Here is a 13,009-nt window from a genome sequence, read left to right on the forward strand (position 1 = left end):
AAAAATGTAATATTTCATCTCCAAATACTTCAAAATCAGTGGTTGTTTGCCTACAATTGTCACCACGATGTCATGTTCAAATAGTAAAATTGATGTCTCACAATCAAAATTATATCGATTCGAATCTCATAAATGTGGGTATGTAATTTATTTTTATCATAACTTATTGTTTCTTTGTTTTCTTTTTACTATATTTGGTGATTTTTGAAACTCCGATATACTGAATCAATTTTTTAATTTTATTTAAAAAAATAAAAAGAACCCGACAAACTTTTCTGATTGTCGATCTATTTAGTAAAGAATGGTTTAAATTCGACCACCTCTCTTTGATGCGACTGATTTACTTGATCACTCATGTAAATACTCCAATTATGAAGATTAATTATGTAACTTTTATATTAATATTATTTTTTTAAAGGCCATTTTTTTCTTTATGATTTTACTGAATTGAGCGTCAAGGAGCCTTTCTCAAAATCATGACTCGTGATTGTTTCTAAGTATAGTTCCGGTCCAACCTGAAGACGGAATTTGATCGGATCTAGTTTGAGCTGATCATTACTCAATTTAGAGGGTACTAGTTAACTTATTTAACACATCTTATAAACTTATATATATCTTATAAGAAGTTAAAATTTATTTTAAAAATAAGTTCTTGAAATATTTAGATAAAATAAAATATTAAAACTTTTAGAATGTCAATAATGTCATTTTATAATTAATTCAAAAAATTATATTAATTTCAAACACTTTGTAATATTTTATAAGCTCCCAAACATCTTACCCAAAATTTTAAAAACCTTACAAACTCACCCAAACATCCTCTTAATTAATCCCAGTAGCAGGTATCGATGTTTCTTTCTTTTTCTTAATCCAAAACAAACCTAGTAGACGTACAAATTTCTAATTAAACATGAAACAATTCAAATACAAATGTCTTAAAACCTATTCCTCAAACAGAATCATTCAATGTCAAAAGAACATAGCTGTCATGCCTCCCCATCCCCGTACCAACCTGCTAAATTGTTCATTTGTCCTCACCCCTCCAACCCCACTTCAATCATGCAAAAATCAAAAACCTCAAACACAAAATCCTATATAAACTCCCATTTCTAGAGACAGCATCAAAGTCAGCAGCAGTTCACAGAAAACCAACTCCAACTCAATCAAGAACCAAAGAATTTCAGTTTTTAGGACAAGACAAGAAGATCGATCATGAGGACTTATAAGGTAAATGATGCCTCAGCTGCAGCAGCATTCAACAAGAATTTGAAGAGGAGAAGGCCAATTCCCCAGAGAGGGCAGATCAAAATGAGGATTGCAGCCAAAGCTTTTCAGTCTCTCGTGTCCGTCATCTCCACATCCTCTGCGCAGTATCTCAATTCTCCCAGGAAGAAATCTCAGTACTGATCATCGATCCAGGATGTTGCTTGTTCTTGTTTCTGTTCCCTTGTCAACAATTTTGGTGCTTATAATTCTGTGTATATCTATTTTTGCTGATGCAAAAGATCTATATTTCTTCCTTCGGAACAATCGTACTTATTTTGCAAAGTTAATTGGAAAGAAAATGAAATATGGGGAAAATTTTGCAATTTCTTAGTCCCGTAAATATTGGAGTGATAAGCTTGATTTTGCATAAATTTATTCTGACAATTTTGTTTTATAATTTTTAAAATTTTAATACATTGAAAATAACGGTCAGAAGCTGCTAAAACGGTCGAAAAAGACAAAATTATCAAAAATAAATTTATCAAATATTAATAGGACTAAAATTATAATTTCTGAATGAAATAATGATGACATCATAGAGTCGATAATCATAAAGTTGAAATTATAATTGTGAGTTTTAACTTTACTATTAGAGTAAAATCCCATCGACCGTAGTATTTACATTTATGCATATAAGTTTGTTAATCTTTAACATTTTATCTAATCCATATCTAAGATATTTTTTTATATTCGTACCCACACTCTACCTTAGTGATAAAACTTTAAAATCCAATTAAATTAAAAAAAAAAAAAAGTGGATACGGGTAGAGTCTCTCATACCTTAAAATTTCATACGTCTTTATCCATATACTAAAAAGCTCATTAGATGTAGTTCTTGATAGGGCAAAATTGTCCAGTAGCAGGTTTAGTTCATCCAAGGTTGGGACGGAAGTGAGAAGAAATCATTATTGAAATCAAAGTTTCTTGTCTTAACTTAGTGTTAAGGTTTTGTTCCATAAATAAGTTCAAAATTATGGGTTTGAATCTTATCAGATATATTAGTATTTACCTCACTTATGTGTAATTTATTACAATAAGTGTTTATTTCACTTAATATAAATTTATTGAGTTTATTATAATGCTATTTATTGATTGAATCCTTATGTTTATCAGTTTGCTATAAGTTATGTAATTACTGTTTTCGTAAAAAAATTTGAAATTTCTCAAGAACTACGAATAAATCCGGGCTTTTGAGGATGGGCCGGAGAGGATTTAGTTCGAGGGTCTTGATTTGTGTAGAGATTGAAGGCTATAGCCCAGTTAAATGGGCTTAGAAGCTAAAGCCATGATCAATCTTTCCAGCCCAATCCACGAAAATATACATAAATATTATAAAAACTATGCTTTGGGTTTTTAAATAATAGTTATTGATATAAAGTAATAATAATTGTTTATTAGTTATATATATTTATATTAATAATTAATTTGTATTGCTTGTTGATAATTAAATTTATACTGTAACTATAATCCGTTTATTAAAATAAACAGATGAAGACAGAAAGTAATTAATTATAATCATTTTCTCGGAACGTAATTGTTAAGAAAATTGTCAAAGTGTAGAAAGTGAGCACGTCTTGAACCCTATGGGACTTTACTTACATGAGAGCATTTGAATTAAATCGTATGGGGATGACTTACGAGTTGAGGGAGTATGACCTTAAACATATTCTTATATGCAAGGCTCTAGACCTGTAGCTTCAAATTGAAGTACTGATTGCACGATGCCATTGCTGGATTTTGGTGAAACGACAATAATTGGGTCACATGAAGTACAAACTTTTGATGATTCAAGTCAACCCAATACCTCTGACGTCAAAGAGGGAGAGATTAGCTTTAGGCCGATGACAAGCATCTCTAAGGCTAATACTAGCAAGTTGATATCTTCTTCTTATTCTTCTGCTTGGGAGGTATACCACTGGATGTGGAAAAAATTTATTTCCCGCAAAGGAGTAAACCCAAGCAAGACTATCATCGAAACATTCGAAAAATACAACAAAGTCTGAATGTTAAAGGGATCCAAATCAAAATATGTTCGAGAATTGCATGATTTTTTAGCCTTGGCTTTAATTCATACTATGTCACTCAGTTTTCTAAAAATTTCAAAATTTCCAAAATGGATTAGTGGAACAAAACAACCCCACTGAAAAGAGGAGATATGCTAGCGTTAAAATTCATACCAACAGCTTCAGAAACCGCAGAAAGGGGTCTCATCCAACCTTCCATTTCATGAAGCTGCAGAGACCAAATATGGTAGTCATTAACAAAATTAAAGTTGCTTAAGGAGAAGCTCCCTTGGTCAACTATTAGTGAAGACGATATCTCTTTTAGAAGAGCTTAAGGATTATGGATTTGTCTCACTAGATGAATAAAGTCAAGTATCCATTCAAAATTTTCTCTAACAAAGAGAATTGATCATTCCTATTAAATCCATAATGGAAAAAAGTACTAAGTTTGCAGAAATTTTTTCTACTTTTCAAAACATAACATTTGAGTGTTCAAATTTTTGTAAATTTATATTTTTGCATCAATTTTATTTAATTTTAGTCAATAAAAAATATATGCTATAATTTGTAATTTATAATTATTAAAATTGTAAACAGTAATCATTTTTTTTTCCTAGTGATGGTATGCAGACAATTACCTCCCACTAAGACCATAGCACGTGAAGGTGTTAAATCATGGAAAATTGTAGGGTGGGGGAGAGATAGAGCGAGTCACGGGATATGTATCCAAAATGCGCATGAATTCTCTGACAAACAGTACTCATTCTTTCCCAACCCCACATATCAAATAAATAAATTAAAAATAAAATTATTCTTGATTTCTTATATCAAATAAAAAAATAAAAAAAGTTTTAGCCTTTTTAGTATAATCCATCTTATAAGTCCAATATAGAAAAGTAACAAATATTTTTAAAAAATTCTTGGAAAAAATAAATTTGAATACACCCGCGAAAAATATAATTTTTTTTGTTAAATTAATTACTATAATTAAAAGTAAAAAATGCATAGCAATTTGAAAGAACACCAACGGAACAACCAGACACCATTAGTCGTTTTTACAAATAGAATTAAAATATTAGCTACAGTTAAAAATTATAGAAAATGTTTTAGCTATAGGTAACAATCATGACATATGTTAATTAACCATAGTAAAAAAATTAAATTTTTGCATCGATTTTATTTAATCGTGGTAAATACTTTTGATCTACCATGATTTCGAAGGCCAAAGAGAATACTTTTTTTTTTTTTAATGATGGTTATACAATTAACTCACGATCTTTCTATTTCATCAAGTTTAAAATAGATATTTTTGGATTTTATAAACTTTTTTTTTTCTTTTTGAATTTTATCGACACATTTTTTTAAATCTTATAAGTTTTCAAATATCTTACTAAATGTTCTTGAAAAGCTTATAAACTCACCAAAATTCAGCTTGATCGGGTCGCAGTTTTGAACTTTAGTGTGAAGCAAGCCCCTAAATTTGGGAACGCTTGTTACTTAGATGCAATAAAACCGACTATACCCATTAGTCTGAAAATTTTAGTTCGAACCCGACTTGATTAAATTTGTATCAATCACATAGCAAGTGTAATATACTTGAAAAGAAAAATATGTTTGTTTATATATTCTCATTGGAATATATTAATTTAATATCATAGTTTAATATACAACACAATCTAATTAATTAATGCAAATATATTCTCGTTTCATATGAAAATTTATACAAAATTAAAAATACATATTTTTTATTGAAAATTGAAAATTGAAAATAAAAACATAGGGTGTGGAGTCTGGGCGCAGGATTCGGAGGAATGTTTTGCCCGCACACAAACGATAACCGTTGCTTTAATAGGTTGCCCGTAAAGGAAGCTGCCTTTTACGTTAAATGTTCCTCTATTTCTCCCAAAATTGTTGTTTTAATTGTTTTCTACGCTACAATGTCCAATTCTTTGATATTATTACATTTAAGATCATCCCAAATTACTGCATCCTTCAATGCTTTTAGTCTGATGAAAATTACAAATGACTCTTTTAAAATTTATCATAATTATAAATATTTTTTTTATTTGAAAAATTATAAATCTTTCTCTAAAATTAATGGTTATCTAACAAATACCTTCCAAAATTAACAACCGTCTAATAAATATTCTCTATAATGGGTTCTTACGAGAAATATTTATTAAACGATTATTAATTTTAAAAATTATTTATTATTATGATAAATTTTAAGAGAACCTGGTTGCAATTTTTAGTTTACTCAAAAATTGATGAAATTTATGCGTTCTTGCATTGAATAATTGATGTTATGTGGTAGATATATTAGGAGAGGAGGAGGAGTATTTAAGTAGAAAACAAGCAAAATCCGACATAAGTATTAAGGATATGAAGAATTGGTAGTTGAGCTCCACTTGCAAAAATTCCATTATCTTTCCACCTTATTTGCTGCAAATGTGTATACATTCCACCATTCTATGCACTTTCTCCCATTCTTACAACCTTAAGTGGGAAACCCACTTCTATTTTCTTTTCTTTTTTAAAGAAAAAAAAAAGCATAATGGTTTAAAATATCAGCTTATTAAACGATCCCCTCATCTAAAAGTTTAAATTAAGTAAAATTATAATAATTTTAATATTTAATATTTATATGTTCTCTCTTGTACAAATATGTACGTATAATTTTTCTTTCATAAATGAGTAGATTCTCTTATCCGGTCTGATTCTAACAACCTCATCTAAAATTTTAAACTGTTAAAGAGGAGAATTATTTAGTATTTAATATTTTAACACAATTCCAATCATAGTGGACAATGGGCTGAATTTGGTATTGCATTTTCTTTAAAAAAATATATGTTAAAGTGATATAAAAACCAAATAGTTAGGTAAAAAAATGAGATTGTTGGTGTTTTATTTGAATTTGATTCTAGTATTCAAGAACAGAATAGTTTTTTTTCAGACAGATTGTCACATGCGACTTTAAGTCAATTATTGAGAATGGTCTGTAACTAAAAGCACTTTTAAGCTACGAGTAAGAAATTGGAAAATCAGTTGTTGGAATCACGGAAGTTACAAAACGTCAAGGGCTTGCAACTGTTTGCTTGGAATTGTTTAGTCCCTTTTCTTTTTATTTCATCCACAGACCTCAGCAAGCAAACAACCACAAGAAACACTGCTACTCTCTTCGACAAACCTAACATTGGACCGGTTCACGTCCTATATAAATATATGCATTGTCTTAACAAAACTCACACACACACAACACTTGAATATTTCTATGGATACTGCAAGAATTCTCACAAGAACTCAGGTAAAGAAGCCCTTTCATTTCCTTCCAAGCAACCATAACCTATGAATTCAGTTTCAACGTTGTCTGTGAACTACGCAGGTTATTCATGTGTTGTTTGTCCTTGCTGCCACGGTTCTGTTGAGATCAAATGCTGTTCACGGTCGCCATCTTCACCATTGGTATAGTTTCGACTACTGTTCAATAAGTTGCCGGGCACACAGTGCGTCGTTGACGGACTTTGGAGGGGTGGGAGATGGAACGACGTCGAATACCAAAGCTTTTCAGGCGGCCATTGACTATCTCAGCCAGTTTGCGTCAGATGGTGGATCGATGCTCTTCGTTCCTCCTGGAAAGTGGTTGACGGGGAGCTTCAATGTCACCAGTCATTTCACTCTGTACCTCCATAAAGATGCAGTTCTTCTTGCTTCTCAGGTTAAAAACCAACCAGTTCTGTCTTTCATTTGTGTCTGTAATAGCAAGAAAAACAAAATAAGAATCCTTATTTTTTGTAACATGAACTGACATAGGATGAAAGTGAATGGGCTGTAATAGAACCCCTGCCATCGTACGGTCGAGGAAGGGATACAGAGGGTGGAAGATACATCAGTCTCATCTTTGGTACAAACCTAACTGATGTAGTTATAACAGGTAAGAAGGAAATGAAACAGTCTATGCAAGTGAGATGATTTTGACCTTTGGATCACATAATAGGTGATTCTTTTATCTGATTTTCAGGGAATAATGGAACAATCGACGGTCAGGGAGAGTCCTGGTGGAACAAGTTTCACAAGGGAGAACTACAGTACACAAGACCTTACCTCATTGAAATAATGTACTCTGAGAATGTCCAAATATCAAATTTAACACTTGTTAACTCACCATCATGGAATGTCCATCCCATATACAGCAGGTAACAAGAAATCCTGGCCCCAATTCTTGCATGAGTTAGATGTTCCTTGAGGTTCAGGCATATTACAAAAGAATACTTCAATTTTGAAAGACTATAGCATACCATTTGCAGTCATGTTTACATTATAGATTCATCCTAACAAGATCCGAACGGGCCGTGAAAAATCTATAATATAAAACATGACTGGAGTGAGTGTCATCGCGATCTTCGAAAGTTGCAGTGGTTCTTTAATTTATGACCAAATCTCAGCAGATATCTATATAACTGTCCCTTTTTATTAAGATTTCTAATGATCCATGCAAGAAATTTGACTTCTTCTTTGCAGCAATGTCATTGTGCAGGGCCTCACAATCCTGGCTCCTGTGACATCCCCAAACACTGATGGCATCAATCCAGGTAAGCAAACAAAACTCTCAACATCTCCCTCAGCAGTTAGAAAATTTTCCTTAAGACAGTTACATTTGATATGTGAATTCCAGATTCATGCACAAATACCCGTATTGAAGACTGCTACATTGTGTCTGGGGACGATTGCATTGCTGTCAAGAGCGGTTGGGACGAGTATGGTATTGCTTTTGGGATGCCAACAAAGCAGCTCGTTATCAGACGGCTCACTTGCATTTCCCCGTTCAGTGCCGTGATCGCATTAGGAAGCGAAATGTCTGGAGGAATTCAGGATGTCAGAGCTGAAGATATCCTGGCCATCAATACAGAGTCAGGAGTCAGGATCAAGACAGCAGTCGGACGGGGAGGATACGTTAAGGATATATATGTCAGAGGGATGACAATGAAAACTATGAAATGGGCATTCTGGATGACAGGAAACTACGGTTCACATGCAGACAATAACTACGATCCAAATGCGCTTCCCGTGATACAGAACATAAACTACCGTGACATGGTTGCTGAGAACGTGACTATGGCTGCTAGGTTAGAGGGGATCCCAGGTGATCCATTCACCGGAATTTGCATATCTAATGTAACAATAGAGCTAGCAAAGAAAGCAAAGAAAGTACCTTGGAATTGCACTGACATTGAAGGGATCTCGAGCGGTGTAGTTCCTCAGCCATGTGATGCTCTTCCAGATCAGGGGTCAGGTTACATATCAGAGTGTAATTTTCCGACGGAGAGTTTGCCCATTGACAACCACGAAATCCAGATATGTTCTTATAGAAGGAAGTATTCATTAGACAATCATGTAAAGGGACATTTGTAATTGGAAATGCTTCAAAATTAAGGCCATGAAGCAGAAATTATAGCTCCATATAGTAACTCGTTTTACATTGCAAGATGGTAATGAAAATTACAACAACCTTTGTGTATCTTCTAGAGACCTAACCCTGCATTAACCACAAATATAGTCTCCACCTGCCTTACATCTTCATGTCTAGACATCTGAGCAGCCATAACTTACATAATCTCTCCCTCAAAATTTTGAGGATGTCCCGGAAAACATGAAGGAGAAAGATGCTGGTACATATTTATACAGAACACTGAAATGTTGTAAATACAGAGAAAATATAAAATGTTAAATGGACATGACTAATGAACTGGATCCGGATTGAACACAAGCGATTCCCTCCAAATTAACTCCTTAATATTTTCTTCGGTTGTTGATGGCTGCTCGAAATCAAAGCTGAAAGGGCTGGAGCAGATGGGCTCATCATTTATATCGTGAAGAGAGGACAAGAATGGATGACACAGAGCTTCATCAACTGTACCATCCAGAAATCAATGTTAAGTATAATAAAACATAACTAACTCAGAAATGAAACCTAGGATTGTCGTTAAAAGAGACAGCGTTTACCGGTTATACGCTGGTTGGGATCAAAGATGAGCATCTTCCCTAATAAATCCAATGCCAATGGAGACATGTTAGGAAATCTTGCAGAGAAATTTTGTTTCGGAAACATGGGGAGCTGTTTCACGTATCTTCTGGCATTATCACTTCGTAAGAATCTGAGGCTTGCTTCATCAGGTGTGCCTAAGAGCTTTGAAACACAAGAACAGCAAGCACATGTTACTTATAGATGGAGAAAATTAATACACAGATGAAACTCTGCTTGAACAAAACTACATTCCTATTATCCCCTTCCCCATATTTTACTCTTCCTTTCTCTTTTTCACTCCTCTTTTCCTTGAAACTTTTTCTGATAGAAAAGAGGTTCACATAATATTTATTTCAGCTTCTTAAATAATTGACTTTATACAACATCAAATTAACAGCATGAGAAATATTTTAACGTGTAAATTAGGAAAGTTTCAGTAATGGACATCTTCGCTTTTAGATGACCATAAAAGAAAGCACTATACAGAGCTCGTTTATGCTGTCATCCCCAAAATTTAGAATGACTTGGAATTTTTCATGTCACGGCAATCAGAAACTCAAGGAAACTTGGAAGTTGCTGCACGTTCTTAATTTTATCAAGCTGACATCAGTCAAAGAAGATCAAATAAAATGAAAGGTGGTATAATTCTTTGTTTTCTCAGTTTCCTTTCCCTCTATTGTTGCTAGATGTTTGAAAAAGTGAAAAACAAATATTGATCTACTATACGCTTTACAGCCTCAATTCTTTTCTTGCGTATGCAAACATATGAAATCAGATCTAACAGAAATTTGGTCAAACTCAAACTAAGATATGTCAATGTCAAAATAAATTTAGAGAATTAAAAATCATGGATCATTCCGAAAGAAAAAACGGAATTTATGGACACAAAACAATACCTCGGTGATGAGCCTCAGCTGATGAACATAGTCTTTTCCAGGAAATAGGGGTTCCCGGGTAACTATTTCAGCAAGAATACAACCAGCGGACCATACATCTATCGCAGTGGTGTACTCTGAGCAATTAAGGAGTAATTCAGGTGCTCTATACCAGCGAGTGACGACATATTCAGTCATGAAATCCGTTTCAGATGTTGTCCTCGCCAACCCAAAATCTCCTATCTTAAGATCGCAGTTTGCATTCAGAAACAAATTGCTGGGCTTAAGGTCACGATGTAACACATTTGCCGAGTGCACATATTTTAGTCCTCTTAACAGCTGATACATGAAGTACTGCAAACAGTAATATCATAGATCAGCTCATCAAAATCAATGACACCTAACTCTTATTCTCCATGTCCTAGTTCTCTGCTAATTTGTTTAAAGTAAAACCAGAGCTGTCTTGCAATATGTCATATAAATTAAACTTTATTGCAGAGAATTATCAGACCTGACAATGGTCATCTGTCAATGCTTGTTCAGACCGAATTATCTGATGCAAATCTGTGTCCATCAATTCATAAACTATGTACACATCATTAAAAGCCTCCCTTCTTGGTGGCCTTATGATGTCCTTGATTGCAATAACCTGAGTAAATAGATTGAAAGAAGATTAAGAATGAAATGGAAAACCAAACAAAAAGTTTCTGGCTCGACATGTAATTCAAAGTACAGCACAGTAATAGATTTAACTTACATTTTCATGATCCAAGTGCCGTAAGAGCTTAATCTCCCTCAAAGTCCTTTTAGCATCTATTCGGTTGTCAAATGCGTTTCCAATTTTCTTAATGGCAACCTCCTCATTAGTCTCTTTATTGACAGCAGCACTACATAGCAAACATAAACGAAGACTAAAAATAGTAAGTAAAGGGCAAAACTTCACAAGAATGCAAGATTTCGGAACCTAGTCGACACACTTTTTCCCAGCGTGGAGTCTGATCTAACATTATTACATATATTTTTGATGGGCGGCCGTCTATTGTAATCATCCCATTGTGCTATGCTAATAACAAAAAACTTGCTTGTCGCTAACTTTGGATGTAAGGGCACTACCTCACCAAATCAAGTAGAATATATGCGCTCTTGTATTTGATTTTTACTCTTGTTCTTGCACATGTTTCATTACTGTATTAGGAATTTCCTAAGATTCACCACAAGGGCCCTCACACAACAATAATCTTTAGGTACTCGATCATGCCTAAGGAACTCCAAAGAACACAGGGTTATCAAAGGGGCTCCAAGTAAAGCTCGTTTTGAGACATCAATTGCAAAAAAACAACTTTCTCATCAACAGGTCACGGTTTACAGCAACATTAAAAACTATCAAATGTTTTACACATAAAGAACAATAATTAGACATTTCTCGCATAATACTAACCAGACAAGGCCGTAGGCGCCACGACCAAGAGGCCGAAGAGGGGGAACATACTTACTGGACACCTCAAACAAGTTACCGTACAGATTGTACCGCACGTATTTACCGCCGTGCGTAAGCACTCCGCTTATATTGGACTTGATTGAACCTGAACCTGAACCTGAACCGTTTTCTGGAGCCATAAAGAGAAAAGAACAAATGGGTCCCGGAGCTCTCGGCAGCTGCGTCGGCGGCGGAAGAGCTTTGGGGGGTCTGCGTAACGGTGGCAGGGTCGGGGGAGGAGAGTGCTAGGTGCTTGAGATTTTTCTCGGAACTTGGAAGTTTGAAGTGAAAGTGGACACGGTTTGAAGGGGAAACTCTGCAGGCACAAATGCTTTTGAAAAAATATTAATTTATTGACTTTAATCCAAGACATGGTTTATTTTAGAACGAAACGTTCAAATGGGGGCAATTTTTTTTATTCTTTTTAGGTGAGTGGTAAATTAGTATTATTTATTGAATAATTCAATTATAATTATTAATATTAAATATTTATATTTAATAATTATTATAAGATATAATTATCTTTTAAGATTTTATATATAGATTTTATGTGGTTTGGTAAATTATATTTAATATTTTTTAGGTTTGCTTTTGTCTAACAACTAAGTTTTTTCGTTGGTCAAAACCCACTGAATTTTTTGATATAAACAAAAAAATGAATGAAAATTGATATTACCCTCGATTAACTGAGTGTCGACTTATTGCAGGTTAAATAATTTTTTGGGGACTAAACTAACGGTGAAAACATACCTCCTCACAGCTTTAATTTGTGAACATGTATAAAGAAATTTAATCCGCAATAAATCAATCAGGAGTTAATATAGATTTTTTTATGATATTTTTGTTAATATTAGCAAATTTGGTAGATTTTGACTAATGGAGATATTTATTTGTTAAATGAAAGCAAACCACTTGGGTGGTAAATGTAATTTCACAAACCACAAAGGGTCTATATATAATCATACCAAACCTCAAAGGAGGATAGTGCAATTATCCCTTATAATGATTATATAATAATCATCAATATCATACAACTGTATGTAATTAATAACTATTATTAAAATACAACATTATCAATACCCTTATAATGGTTTATAATAATAATAATAAAGGTTCAATTCCTAAATCTATGATTACATTTTGTTTCGCAACGGGTATCAACGTACTTTAAATGTATTAAGTTGGTGTCGTTTTACTGATATTTGTATTATTTTTTGACGGACAGTTAATTAAATTATTATTATTTTTTTAAAGAATGATCAAAATTAAGTGTTGGAATTCTATCTAAAATTGGAGTATGTGATCAATCTTTTCGATTAAATTGATTTGTTAATTAAATGAGTAATTAGCAGTTGAAATTTGATTC

At 33.3% G+C, this 13,009-nt stretch overlaps 2 protein-coding genes across 2 annotated transcripts; one reads left to right on the forward strand and one right to left on the reverse strand.

Annotated features, from left to right (window-relative positions):
- Nucleotides 1-6,416: 6,416 nt before the first annotated feature.
- Nucleotides 6,417-8,784, forward strand: LOC105164061 (putative polygalacturonase). The gene is made up of 6 exons (XM_088881160.1): nt 6,417-6,573; nt 6,652-6,984; nt 7,080-7,200; nt 7,288-7,462; nt 7,788-7,858; nt 7,942-8,784. The coding sequence occupies exons 1-6, from the start codon at nt 6,541-6,543 to the stop codon at nt 8,676-8,678; spliced, it is 1,470 nt and encodes a 489-aa protein (XP_088737286.1). The 5' UTR covers nt 6,417-6,540; the 3' UTR covers nt 8,679-8,784.
- Nucleotides 8,696-11,978, reverse strand: LOC105164062 (mitogen-activated protein kinase homolog MMK2). Its single transcript, XM_011082616.3, has 6 exons — nt 11,605-11,978; nt 10,924-11,053; nt 10,678-10,815; nt 10,188-10,520; nt 9,270-9,453; nt 8,696-9,177 (listed from the first exon to the last, which is right to left on the reverse strand). The coding sequence occupies exons 1-6, from the start codon at nt 11,781-11,783 to the stop codon at nt 9,005-9,007; spliced, it is 1,137 nt and encodes a 378-aa protein (XP_011080918.1). The 5' UTR covers nt 11,784-11,978; the 3' UTR covers nt 8,696-9,004.
- Nucleotides 11,979-13,009: the final 1,031 nt, after the last annotated feature.

The sequence above is a fragment of the Sesamum indicum genome, linkage group LG6, assembly GCF_026168435.1.
Source record: "Sesamum indicum cultivar Baizhima isolate 11 linkage group LG6, ASM2616843v1, whole genome shotgun sequence".
Taxonomy (NCBI): Eukaryota; Viridiplantae; Streptophyta; class Magnoliopsida; order Lamiales; family Pedaliaceae; genus Sesamum; species Sesamum indicum.